Source organism: Rhododendron vialii, chromosome 6a (genome assembly GCF_030253575.1).
Source record: "Rhododendron vialii isolate Sample 1 chromosome 6a, ASM3025357v1".
In the NCBI taxonomy this organism is placed as follows: domain Eukaryota; kingdom Viridiplantae; phylum Streptophyta; class Magnoliopsida; order Ericales; family Ericaceae; genus Rhododendron; species Rhododendron vialii.
The window spans coordinates 30431671-30445706 of record NC_080562.1 but is presented as its reverse complement, the minus strand read 5'-3'; the positions used below and the strand labels follow the sequence as shown (position 1 = coordinate 30445706).

The 14036-nt window shown below is 39.1% G+C and overlaps 1 protein-coding gene and 1 pseudogene across 1 annotated transcript; both read left to right on the top strand.

The window, feature by feature from the left end:
• Positions 1 to 2025: 2025 nt before the first annotated feature.
• LOC131329329 (anthocyanidin 3-O-glucosyltransferase 5-like) lies at positions 2026 to 3859 on the top strand. The gene has a single exon (XM_058362419.1). It carries the CDS (start codon positions 2117 to 2119, stop codon positions 3542 to 3544), a length of 1428 nt encoding a protein of 475 aa, XP_058218402.1. The 5' UTR covers positions 2026 to 2116; the 3' UTR covers positions 3545 to 3859.
• Positions 3860 to 6308: 2449 nt separating this feature from the next.
• LOC131328621 (uncharacterized) lies at positions 6309 to 7608 on the top strand (annotated as a pseudogene).
• The last annotated feature ends 6428 nt before the right edge of the window (positions 7609 to 14036 follow it).

Genomic DNA, 14036 nt, shown 5'->3' with positions numbered 1-14036 from the left:
ATTTGGTTGAGGTCTTGGGGCAATATGTTTGGGGAAACATACTTTCTATGGGGCAAATTGACAAAAATACCCCCAAAACTATATTACTCCCTCCATCCCACTTTGTTCCGCCTGTTTCCTTTTTGGAACATCCCAAAAAATTGTTTATATCTCACAATCTATAATGTTTTTTATGATTTCAAACACTTTTGTTTAATAAAATAAATTGAGATCTATCAAACAAGATCCATATTGAATAGATAAAATATTATAGATTGTGAGATATAGACAATTTTTTAAGACGTCCAAAAAAAAAAACAGGCGGAACAAAGTGGAACGGAGGGAGTATTCCCTGTAGAAATGTTGCACTGAGTGGGGTCAATGGACCCCCCTTGCCTACATGTCGTTCCGCCCCTGAAGATCAAGAAACAAAGTTGGATCTTTTTCTTCTTCCCACCACCACACGTTTTGAATACTAATACAGCATTTTGCAAATATTTGTCTTTTACGAATGTGACATGAAAAAATATTAAATTTTGACCAAACACCACACGTTTTGAATACTAATACAGTATTTTGCAAATATTTGTCTTTTTCGAATGTGACATGAAAAATATTAAATTTTGACCAAACAAAGAAAAATAGCAATCTAATGCTACCAAAAAAGAAAGAGTAACTGAGGCCTCGTTTCAGAACTCAAAAAAAGTCCTTATTGTTTAAGAAGGTAATTTCAAGCTCAAAAATGAGGGGCTTATTGAAATCTAAAAATATGCACTATGGATCTTGTTTGAAAGATCTCATTGAGATCTTTTATACGATGCAAAAAAAATTGAAAAATTATTTTTCATTTATATTATTTTTGAGTTTGAAAATGTGAAATAAGCTGCTTATTTTTTAAGAAGGTTTCTGGAACGGGACCTGAGTATTTGCTGAGAAATTCAGAGTAAAGTACAAAAATAAAATGTTTTGATTGATTGTTGTTCCCCTTTCTCACACAATCTCATCGAAAATGGTGAGATTTGATGAAAAAAAACTCTGCTTTCTTATCTCATATTTTCTCACCATTCAAAGAGGCTATTAGATCTTGGGGTTTGGCCAAATCGTGTAGCGCTAGCGCTTTTTTGGAGCATGAGATCTAAGGCCATCCACAATGGTATAATCAAAAATGGATAATCAAAAGTTGACACATCAGTTTTTGATTATTCATTTAAGAGGTTGTTAAGCTTACCAATGTTGAGGTTCACAATGGTCGCTTCTAGTCCATAACCAAAATAAGGGGTCCACAGCCTATAATTGGTTATCCAAAGCTTAAAAATGCTTTTGATTATTGAAAAATGTTGCTAGTTTTGGTTATCCAAAACCTAAAATTTGATTATTTTTAAGGATGTTGCTAAGTTTGATTATACCATTGTGAGTCATCTTTTACACAAACATTGTTAACTTTAAAAACAATTAACATTTGATTATACCACTGTGGATGGCCTAAGGTTTAACTCCTACAAATTATAAACAGTAGATTGATCCTTCTAGTAGTCTTACAAATACTGACATATATACAACGAGAATAAATTCTTTACACCACCGGTGTAAACATTTGTTTCCTCCAAATCAATTACATTGCACCACGTTGTAAAACAGTAGTCCCAAGCAATAAAACATGGCGACATGGCGCAATATAATTGATTTGGAGGAAACAAATGTTTACACCGATGGTGTAAAGAATTTAATCTCATATACAACCATCCTCTATAAAAAAAAAAGAAAGAAAGAAAAGAAAAGAAAAGAATATGGACTCTTCAAAGCACACTAGTATTGATTCTTCTAGTAGTAATAATAATAGGACATGAAAACGTAGTACTACTGCTCAATTTGGCTAGTTTTTCAATGAACTTGTTCCGAACATTTTTTCCTAGTATATCTTTTGTATTGGCACTATCGAAAATAGTACTGTAATATATATCGAAACAAAACAAAATACTCCATTCTAACCAAACAAAGAAAACCATGCACCCCATACCTATCCAAAAAAAGAAAGACGAAAAGATGATTTTTCTATTCCTATTGCCTATAAATTCAACCGTATTTCAAAGCACACATTCATCTCTCTCTCTCTCTCTCTCTCTCTCTCTCTCCACCCATGGAAACCCCAACCTCCCATGCCGCCATCCTCTCCAGCCCCGGCATGGGCCACCAAATCCCCGTCCTAGAGCTAGCCAAACGCCTCATCACCCAACACAACATCCCCGTCACCATCCTCGTCGTCACCACGCACACCTCCCCGGCCGAATCCCACCTCCTCCACCCCCCGGCCACCACCTCTCCGAACCTCCTCCGCATCGTCCAACTCCCTCCGGTCGACGTCTCCGCCCTCCTTGACCCCGCCGCCACCGTCGTCACCCAGCTCTGCGTCATGATGCGCGCCGCCGTACCCTCCGTCCGCTCCGCCCTCCTCAGCTTACGCCCCCGCCCCACCTCCCTCATCGTCGACCTCTTCGGCTCCGAGTCGCTACCGGTCGCCGACGAGTTCCGCATGGCGAAGTACGTTTACAGCACATCGAATGCATGGTTCGCTGCTCTCACCTGCTACTGCCACGTGTTGGACAAGGAGGTCGTCGGTCAGTACGTTGACCAGACGGAAATGCTCAGGATTCCCGGTTGCAAGCCGGTCCGACCAGAAGACGTGGTTGACCCGATGTTGGACCGGAACGACCAGCAGTACAAAGAGTACGTGCGAGCGGGCGTAGAATACTCGTCTGCCCACGGGATGTTATTGAACACGTGGGAAGATCTGGATCGTCGATCGTTGAGCGCGTTGCGTTCGATCATTGATGTCCCGGTCTACCCTATCGGTCCGCTTACGAAGGCCGCTGAACCGGAAGCTACGAACACCGAGTTGATGGAGTGGCTCGATCAGCAACCCGGCGAGTCGGTGTTGTACATGTCGTTCGGTAGCGGGGGAACGTTGTCGGGTGAGCAACTCACTGAATTGGCTTGGGGCTTGGAGATGAGTCAGCAAAGGTTTGTTTGGGTGGTGCGCCCACCTATCGATGGACAGGCGGACGCGTCATTTTTTAGTTCGGGCAACGGCGCCGTTAGCGGTGCCGTAGACTTCTTGCCCGACGGGTTCGCGGACCGGACCCGCAATTCGGGGCTAATCATCCCGCTTTGGGCCCCACAGATGATGATATTGAGCCATCCATCTGTGGGGGGTTTTTTGTCACACTGCGGGTGGAACTCAATCCTAGAGAGTCTAGTCAATGGGGTGCCGATGATTGCGTGGCCGCTGTACGCCGAGCAAAGAATGAATGCCGCGTTCCTGACGGAGGAGCTTGGGGTGGCGGTGCGGCCGGAGGTGCTGCCGACGAAGGAGTTGGTGAGGAGGGAGGAGATAGAGGCGATGGTGAGGAGTGTGATGGAGTTTGAGAGGGGGAAAGGAATGAGGGTGAGAGCCAAGGAGCTGAAAATCAATGGAGAGAAGGCCTTGAGCAAAGGTGGGTCCTCTTACAATTCGTTGTGTGAGGTCATCAAAGACAGCCAGCTTAGACTGGAGTCGACAAAATTCTAAGGCGGCGATTTGTTGGGCAGCTGATTCGATCGTCCATTTTGGGATGGCTTGGATTTTAATTTGAACAATGAATTATTCAGATCAATAGAGGTTTGGATTAAATTCGAGTCGTCGACGTCAAAATAAATGGCTGGATCGATAGCCCTGCTGTCCTTGCAGTGCGGGCTGCACTCCAGGATTAATTTCAAATTCTTTTAGGGTCTACTATCATGAGTGAAGAAATAACTTTGACATTCTAATTTTCTACAAATGGACTTTTGAAATTTGTTGTTCGGCGAAATTCTCCACACATTATGAAAAAATATGATTATCTAATTGTTTTTGCTTATCTATCTACATTTCGTTCGTTTGCTTCGTCGTATTTATTTATTTTTTGTTTCATTTTGACGAGCATCGTCTTCAGTGAAAAGAATTTCATGTTTTGTTAAATTATATATAATTTTTTTTGGAGCAAGTGTTTTTGTTAAATTCTTTTGCTTCTTGAGATAGTATGAGCAAGAGGTACTGTAATAAATAGTGGGCCCTTGCTATACAGATTTCTTTTTTCAGCTCTTCTATTTACCGCATGGTGTCCGCTCAGCACCGAAAAATTTCTCCAATTTGTTAGCTTTAGTGCATGGACAATTGGAAGCGGGGGAAGTGTTTGTTTTAAATCCAGACCGTTTAAAATACTTTTGAACAGTTGCGATTATAGCCCTCGGATCCTGAATAATCCATTCTCCCTGACTTTTAGGTATTGTTCTTTTCAGTATTTTTGTTGGTCTTTTATGAATTTTGGTTAGATTCATGTTATATTTTCTGGATTAATTATTTGTCTCAATGAGAGGAGTCTCAAAAAAAAAAATTTACGGCAAAAAAAAAAAAAAATTAGTATATAAAGACAAAAAATACCAAAAAGCTGGTATTTTTTTTTGTCTAAAATGTCGTCATATATGATTCTTCTCGTCAAGACGAATGATTAATTCTAAAAATTGCAACAAAAACCTAGACAAAAGTTACGAAAATGTAAATTGTCAACAATCATTGTTTTAAAACTAAACCATCCAGGCCCGAGGGAAAAAAATCGAATAGATAGATTATAAATAGCTAGTGAAAACTGATTTTGTTACAAATAATTTACACACCAAATTAACCTTATATATATAAAACAAACAAGAAAAGAACTTAATTAGCCATCCTTTTTGCCCTACTTATTTAGGTGCTCATCCTAATGTGTTTAAATACTTATCTTTTCATCCTCAAATTCAATTAAATCCTAAACTACCATTTCTTTCTCCTAATTTTTCAAATCTTACTCTTTTTTTTTTCTTTTCTAATTATCTCAATTCTCTCTCCTCTTTCAAACATTTCTCTCACCTAATCTTTTGAATTTTTTCTCTCTCCTAATCTTCTCTCTCATATTTCCATTCCCCTAAAATTAAAAAAAAAAAAAAAAAAACCACGACTCTGGCAAAAACGAATGTGTAAGCCGGAAAACATGATCAATTCACAAAACATGACGAAACCTGATCGAGGTAGATGAACAAAACAAGATCAATTTAAAAAACATGACAAAATCGGAAAACATGGTAAGTTTCGAAAAGTGTAGGTTTCGATCGAGGTAGATGAACAAAACATGATCAAATAAAAAACATGACAAAAATCAGAAAATATGACAAGTTTTGAGAAGTGTAGGTTTCAAATGAGGTAGATGAAACCTTCATTAATTCACAAACATGACAAAAATCGAAAAACATAATACCTTAAACCGATATCTCGGTAACGGCGGTTGCAACAATTAAGAGGATGGAAGCCGATAGTGACACAATCTAAACGTATAAAACTACTGAGATGGCTCGAAAACGTATAAGACTACTGAGAGGCCCATGGGCAAGCGCAACATGACGCATTTTGAAGAGCTACACAAGGCCGAACAACACGATGACAACTGAAACAAGCCTTTTTGTGGCTGAGACTGGATCAAAAACCAAATATGACAGCTAGAAAAAACGCACATGAACCCCAGGAGAAAAAAAGAATAAAGAAAAATCTAAACCACCAAAATCTGATACCCAAGCGTAGGAGCACGCCGAGCTCCAGGACGGTGAGGCTTCGATTGGCGCCAGATCAGTATTATAGGGGATTTGTTTCCTGTGTTGATTCCGAAATTATGGGAATGAATTCCCAGTTTAGATTTTATCTTCTATATGCATAAATACATTATTAGGGATATAATGGGTAATAAGACAACTTTAAGATGGAAACATTAAGTGTTTAAATTCACATGGATGTGCACCTAAATAAATCTCCCGTACAAGATGCCTATTTAATTTCATTAAGCATGAGGTAAATCATTAATGGAGCTAGCCGGCAATCAACAACTCAAACTGTACAGCGCTGGTGGGCACCAGAGAGTGTAAGCAAGTACACCAAGAAATAGGTAATTTAGCTACCTAATAACCCATAACTCTATTTTACCTAGGCAATTTTTGTGTCAGAACTACACAAACCATCTCTATTTTACCTATGACTTATTAAAATATGTATTTTTTCATTTTTTTTTTGTTTCCTCCTTCCAAACGGTAACCTGCTGGCTGCTGCAACTTCTTCCATTTACACCAGGGATGATTCTTTCAAGCTTCCAACGGTAAAATTTTCCACCTACAAAACGGGTCATTGTCTTCTTATTAACCATCATTCAACCTTTGCTCTCCTTCTTTCTTTGAGAAAAAGATTTACTTCGTTCCTTGTTCAATCCATTTATTCGCTCCTTCATCAGCTATCCATGGCGCCCAATCGCATATGTGATCTCATAATGAATGACTCGGATTTTTCCGACTCTGACAATGAGTTGGAGTTATTAGAAGCAATTGCAAGGTATCAAGAACAGAATGGAGAGGGGAGTTCGAGCTTAAGCCAACGTCGCACTGTTATCAATCGTGATACTCTTGGCGGGCAAAAAAGACTCTTTGATGACTATTTTGCAGAATTGCCCATATTTCCTCCCCACTTTTTTTGAAGGAGGTTTCGGATGAGTCGTTCTCTTTTTCTTCGCATTCATGATGCGGTAGTAGAGCATGACTCATACTTCGCCCAGAAAAGAAATTGTGCCGGAAAGCTTGGCTTGTCATCTCTTCAAAAAATTACTGGCGTACTCAGGATGCTAGCCTACGGCGTTCCGGCTGATTCTGTGGATGAATATGTGAGGATCGGAGCAAGCACTGCAATCAAAAGCCTAAATTTTTTTGTTAAAGCAGTAAATGAAGTTTTCTCTGAAGAGTATTTAAGGTCACCAAATGCCGCCGACATTGCTAGATTGCTAGCGGTTAATGAATGCCGTGGATTTCCAGGGATGGTGGGGAGCCTCGATTGTATGCATTGGAAATGGAAGAATTGTCCGGCTGCGTGGAAAGGTATGTATACCAGTCATGTTCGTGAACCAACAATAATTTCAGAAGCTGTGGCATCATATGATCTCTGGATATGGCATGCTTTTTTCGGGGTGCCTGGGGCTAATAACGATATCAATGTGCTTGAAAGGTCTCCATTGTTTACTGAGCTTTCTCAGGGGCGTGCTCCTCCAATCAATTTCAACATTAATGGTAACGAATATGATATGGGATATTATTTGATTGATGGTATATATCCACAGTGGGCGACATTTGTGAAAACAATTTCATCTCCACAAGGAAATAAGAAAAAACTCTTTGCTCAACTCCAAGAATCCGCAAGAAAGGACGTAGAACGAGCTTTTGGAGTGCTTCAAGCACGATTTGCAATTGTGCGAGGACTAGGACAGTTTTGGCATCGTAAAACACTTAAATACATTATGAGAGCTTGCATAATAATGCACAACATGATCGTTGAGGATGAGCGAGATCATAATGGAGTAGCTAATCTTGACTTTGATCCATTAGACCATACTCCTCTTGTGGAAGTATTGCACGATAGAACCACTGAACTCATGGAGTTAATCCGGCAACATCACCGCATAAGAGATAGGGCATCTCATTCTCAACTCCAAGCGGATTTAATTGAGCACCAGTGGCAAATGTATAGCCAATCATAGGAACTTGTAGTTTGAAGTCTCGTTTTTAAGCATTATTGTAATGGCTATGTAATTTTATTTATGTACAACTTTCATGAAGGAAGTTGATCCTAGAAACTAGTTTAGGTAGGAGAAAAATGGTGATAAAGGAGGAGACAGTATGCTGTCTGGAAATGGAAATCCGAGATTTTTACTGAACTTCGGATGCCAATATCTTTGTCATTTCTTCACCGATTGGGGTGGTTCTTGGGTCTAACTTGAAGATTTCGAAGTGCTCTACAACTTTCCCAAAGGGAGTTAGTTCTAAAAACTACTTTAAGCAGGAGAAAAATAAAGATTTGTGAAGGGCAGTAAGCTGTCTGGAAAATGGAAATGGCAAATGAGTGAAGTTGTGAGTTGAATGGAAGGCATGGGGTGCTATTTATAGCCAACACTTGAGCTCCTTCTCCCTCCATATGGCCGGCCCCCCTCCCTCTCCCTTTTCCCATGGATTTTGCTCCATTGAGTTGTCATTTCATGCATTTCAATCATGTCATGTCTTCCATGACTTGTCTTTTCCAATTTAGGCAAAATCTTAGGCCATCATGAAGGGTTTTATGGCTTGTCAAGTCTATGGGGAGGTTGCTTGCAAGAAAGAATATAATCATGGGCTAGCTTTGTACTTTGGAAGACTAGAATGGGTTGGCATGTAGTAAATAGGCTTAGGGCTATTAAGGTTGCTTGTGTAAGTGTCCAAAACACAATCACACACTCCACCTCCCTCTCCCATTCGGCCTTTCTCTCTCTCTCTCCATCCGGCCCTTTCTCTCTCTCTCTCTCTCTCTCTCTCTCTCTCTCTCTCTCTCTCTCTCTCTCTTGTTCTATGTATAGACATATATAGGTATATAAGTACATGTATATATTCATCTAGGAAAGTAAAACCTAAGATAGTTAGGCTTAAGGCTAGGACATAGGTGTGCATGCATGCATGGCTAGTCTTGATTCTTTTAGAAGCAAAATGATGGGATTCTATGTATGACTTGTCTTGTCATGCTTATTGGCAAGTCAAAGGTCTAATATCCAAGGGATAAAAATTCCCCTAACAATTATGGTCCAAGGGGTAAAGGAATATTGGTCATAATTAGGGTTTGAAATGACTTGTCATGGGATATAATGATTACCCCTAAAAGTCTAAGGGTTCAATTAGGGTTCGGGGGTTCAAAAGGCTCCAAGACGATCAAAAAGGTCCAATTAGGGTTCGGGAAGTGTAACTAGGAGAAATGGTAGTTTGGTTTGTCCAACAAGTCGGTTGGAAACTAACCTTACTCGCCAAGTAGGATTTCTAGCCAAGAAATATAATTTAAAGATTTTATCTAACTCGTTAGGAAAATATACAAGTGCTTTTATAAGCATACTTGTTTTTAGAAAATGACTAGATTGCTCGGCGTGAAAGATATAATTTTATAAGTCTCAAATCTAATTATGACGGATTATAAAAATTAAAAAGAAATTTTTAGTAGCAAATCCAAGTAATTAAAATAAAATTTAAATATTTAACGAAATTTTTATTTACCAAAAATCAGGGTCGTTACAGTTCGGATTTTAAAAAAATCTTTCAGGAAAGAGTTTAAATTTAACTCTACCTCGAAAGAGTTTTCAAAATTCGAACCACTACTTGTCGAGAAGGACGATGAGATTGAGCGCTGTGGTGGGAAGCGATGAAACAAATCGGTCAGGGTAGACTTTTTGATAATAGAGTATGACCCTTATTCATAGAATCCTTCCAAAAGTTATGCTCTCTCGCTCTCAAATCTCGCACTGCGCTCACACTCTTAATTCTACCTCAGTTGACCAGAAGTCTCACTAGGATGTCAAAAGTTCAAATATTTCCCGTCTGCTTATGAGTGTTCTTTCCCTTCGTATTTGTTTGGATTAATTCTCCGGAGCTTATAGTCTGGTTGGGCTTATAATAATTGTGAAATAGATTATTTCTTCCCTAAAAGAACTAGTAGTTTAGTTTAGCTTATAGTGATTGTGGAGTTGTTTTCAGTTTTATTCAATTCTTATACATGTGTATATATTCTCTTACCGCCTGACAAAATAAAAAGTACTATATTTCAAAGATGCTTTCACGCTCTTCGTCCCACATTTAGGTCACGCACGCAAATTATATAACTTAGATATAACCTTTGTATACTACTTATTAAATATTTAATTTTAGACGCTTGTGATGACTTTTCTGTGTCGTGGCGCCTCCCCAAAAAATAAAATGGGTATCTTGTTCTGAGGTTAGGTTTTCGCATGCGTATATTAGATAATCAGTGATAATATTAAAAAGGGAGCCGATAATGCCACGGAAGTTTTTTATGTTGCCACGACATTAATAGCTTTTTGACAATTTAGCCCTCTCTTTCAAAGCGTGTCTCTCCCACTACTTTTATAACGTGTTCTCTCTCTCCACGCATTCATTTCACGTTCTCATCTTTTCCCCTTCTCTCTTTCACTCATCGTTTTTGGAATCTCCGATCTATCCCTCGGTCTCTTCTCTTCATCCCCCCTAATGCCAGTTATCTACCACCGAAGAGGGCGGCAAACTCGAGGCTGTTGAAATAGATACTCGTCACGAACAATTTCTTATCCGAACCCAATTTCTCTGTCTCGCACAATTTCCGTTAGTTTCGTTAACGATGTTAACGATTTTATCAATTTGGAACGTAAAACAAACTACAGGGTCGAAATTAGAGCACTTTGAAACTAGAGGGACGAAAGTGAGACAACCGTAAAACTACAGGGACGACTATGAAAATTTGCCCTTCTTAAAAAGTAAAGATTGAGGTTCGGTTGTGAGTATTCGCAAACTACTCAGTTGTTTCTCACACCAAACCCAAATCTAAGATCAGTCTTAGTTGTGGATTCCTTTGAGAATGAAAGTTGAGCGTCTTTGGCCAACTCTCTCGTACACATCTTTTTAGTACACACTAGTACCGATCTTACTTACCTAAATAATTAATTATGTTTTTAGTAGTTTTTTACCTTTCTTTGGCAAGTCCTTTGTCAATGGAGGGGTAGTCATTATAGGCTCGGCCCTAGGGTGAATACCATCCTATGGCCTAAGTAATTCGATAATTCTCACCGTTAAAATCAATTGTATGTGAATGGGTGGTTGAATTTCTCCTTAAATCGATTCGAAGCTCAAAAGTGTTAAGCCTTTGATTATGCGTCGACAGTCAACTCTGGCACGTATAATACTTGGGTCGCTGTCTTTTTGAGGGCTCGACCAACTTTTTAGAGGAATTCGATCACACTAGCATAGTCTTCCGGTCAAGCACTCAAATTACCTGTGGGACTTGATTGTGTAATTTAGTGAGATTATTGAATTATTTAGGCTACATGTGGTGTAAACCCTTGGCCTGAGTCTCCCGTCTAGATACTTGCAATCAATAATTGTAACTTATAATAGGAAATCCTAGTTGAAAATCACCAAATTAAGGGTTGGCTACCTACAGCTACAAACCACCATACAGCCCGATAAAGCTTTTCACTCCAATAAACTGTTCTCTGTGGTTCGACCTCGGACTTATCGAGTTATTCTGCAAGCAACTTGAGAGCCCTACGCTTCGAACTAGACACCCAGAAATACTATCTTTGGTCGCAAGCATTTATCGTCATCAATTTTTTTTCCGCTAAAATAATAGTCATGCGATTAGAAAAAGAAATAAAAAAAGGAAAAACTAATTATTGCTTTCCTTACTAAATCTCTCTTTTTTCCCCGTAATATTTACTCTCTCTCTCTCTCTCTCTCTCTCTCTCCCTAACTTTATCAAGTTGGAGAGAAATAGAGAGAGGAAGAAAATGTTACAAAAAAAAAAAAAAAGAGAGCGATTTGGTAAGGAAAACAATAATTAGGTTTTCCTTTTGTGTTTCTTTTCAAATCTCTCATGGCTACTATTTTAACGAAGAGTAATCCAACTTGCTCTTTCTCCGTTTGGGTTGACCAGAGGCTGCTTGGTGGTGATCAGAGGCGGATGATCGGCGGTTTGGGTTTGGATGCTGTCTGATTGGTATGCAGTGGTGGGCGGCGGGTTAAAGATTTGCATCATTAGGGTTTGTTTTGGGTTTTAGGGACTAGGTTTGGGCCACTTTGGTGGGTTAGGTTCATTTGTTTGTGATGAATTATAATACTTGGGCTTTTTAGATTATCCGGTGCTTTTGAGCTTCATTTGTAATATTTGGGCTTTAAGGCCTTTAGGTGTTTTGCACTTTGCCCTTTGGAGTGTATGGGCTTGTCCCATCTGGCTGTACCTTTCAACCTTGGTTGGAAATCCATTTTCCTCTCTCCTTAATAAAATGTTATTTTTGTAGATAAAAAAAGTGTATTAATCCAACTTGATAAAGATAGAGATAGAGAGAAAAAATTAATCGATATTACTAAAAAAAAAAGAGAAAGAGATTTGGTAAGGAAAGCAATAATTAATTTTATTTTTTTGTTTCTTTTCTTCCATTTCCCATTCGAGTTTCGATGATCCATACCGCTCAATGTGTTTAGAATGTGATGTTAAGAGTACCCTCAATGAAATCGGCAAAAAAAATAACCGGGAAGGACTTCATCCGAGCAATTTTTGTTTGAACCGTTCGATGAAAAACAAACAAAAATTGCTTGGATGAAGCCATTCTCTATCATTTTTTTTGTTGATTTCACACGAGATACCCTTAAAATCACATTCTGAACACATTGAGCGACTTAGATCATCGAAATTCTATCGGGAAAGAGAGGTCCGCATTTTATTCAGTTAAGGTGGTCCTTACGGAAAGTGGACTCTGTATATATGTGTGTGTGTGTATAATAGAGGAATTTTCAAGTGAGGGATCCCTTATTTTGTTAAAATGAGGGACTTTCATTTCCCGATCAAATTTTGAAAATTCGAACCGTTCAATGTGTGTAGAACGTAATTTTAAGGGTCCCTGCGAGAAATCAGCAAAAAAAATGATCGGAAAGGGCATCATCCGAGCAGTTTTTTTTGAACCGTTCAATGAAAACTGCTTGGATGAAGCCCTTCCCGGTCATTTTTTTTGCTGATTTCTCACGGGGACCCTTAAAATCACGTTCTGATAACTTTGAGCGGCTCGGATCATCGAAATTCAATCGGGAAGGGGAGTCCCCCATTTTAATAAATTGAGGGATCCCTCACCGGAACCTAACTTTATATATATTCATATATAGAAATTTTCAAGTGAGGGATCTCTCATTTTGTTAAAATGAGAGACTTTCATTTCCCGATCAAATTTTGAAAATCCGAACCGTTCAATGTGTGCAGAACGTAATTTTAAGGGTCCTCGCGAGAAATCAGCAAAAAAAATGACCGGAAAAGGCGTCATCCGAGCAATTTTTTTTTGAACCGTTCAATGAAAACTGCTCGGATGAAGCCCTTCCCGGTCATTTTTTTTGCTGATTTCTCACAGGGACCCTTAAAATCACATTCTGATCACTTTGAGCTGCTCAGATCATCGAAATTCAATCGGGAAGGGAAGTCCCGCATTTTAATAAAATGAGAGATCCCTCACCGGAACCTAACTATATATATATATATATATATAGGGAGAGAGAGAGAGAGAGAGAGAGAGAGAGAGAGAGAGAGAGAGAGAGAGAGAGAGAGAGAGAGAGAGAGAGAGAGAGAAAAAGAGAGTCCATCTCCCGTAAGGACCTCCTCATTTTAATAAAATGCGGACCTTCCTTTCCTGATTGAATTTCGATGATCCGAGCCGCTCAATGTGTTCGGAACGTGATTTTAAAGGTAACTGCGAGAAATAAGCAAAAAAAATGACCGGGAAGGGCTTCATTCGAGGAGTTTTTGTTTGTTTTTTATCGAACGGTTCAAATAAAAACTGCTCGAATGAAGCCCTTCCCGGTCATTTTTTTTGCCGATTTCTCACGAGTACCTATAAAATCACATTTTGAAAACATTAAGCAATTCGGATCATCGAAATTCGATCAGAAAATGAGAGAAATGAGGAGGTCCACATTTTAGTTAAAATGCGGACCACCTCATTTGAGACTGACTGTGTGTATATAGACACAATATATATATATATATATATATATATTGTATATTGTATATGGAAGTGGTGTGTTTGTAACCATTACTTTTAGAAGTTGCAAAATCATTCAATTTCCTTCTTCCTTTTTCTTGCGTAGGCGGGGGAATTTTAGAAGAATATTGTTGTTGCACCACGGGTCTCCAGCAAGCTGAAAGAGTTTGTTCATGGATCCATGAGCGACGTGGAATCTGTACTGCCAGCAGAATCATGGGAATTCGACATCGAACCTGATGCATGGGAGTTTAAAGTTCCACAAGTAATTTCCAAGGGTAAAGGGGGTGCTGTATGTAATTATCTTGTATCGATGTTCTTGATTCAATAACGTTAGCACCAGCACCACCGTTGCAAATTTTTCTTTTCTGATGTTGTCGTCTCGTGTAGGTAGCCGTT

Excerpts from the sequence above, each read along its gene's own strand:
- LOC131329329 (XM_058362419.1), top strand. The coding sequence starts at position 2,117 with ATGGAAACCCCAACCTCCCATGCCGCCATCCTCTCCAGCCCCGGCATG.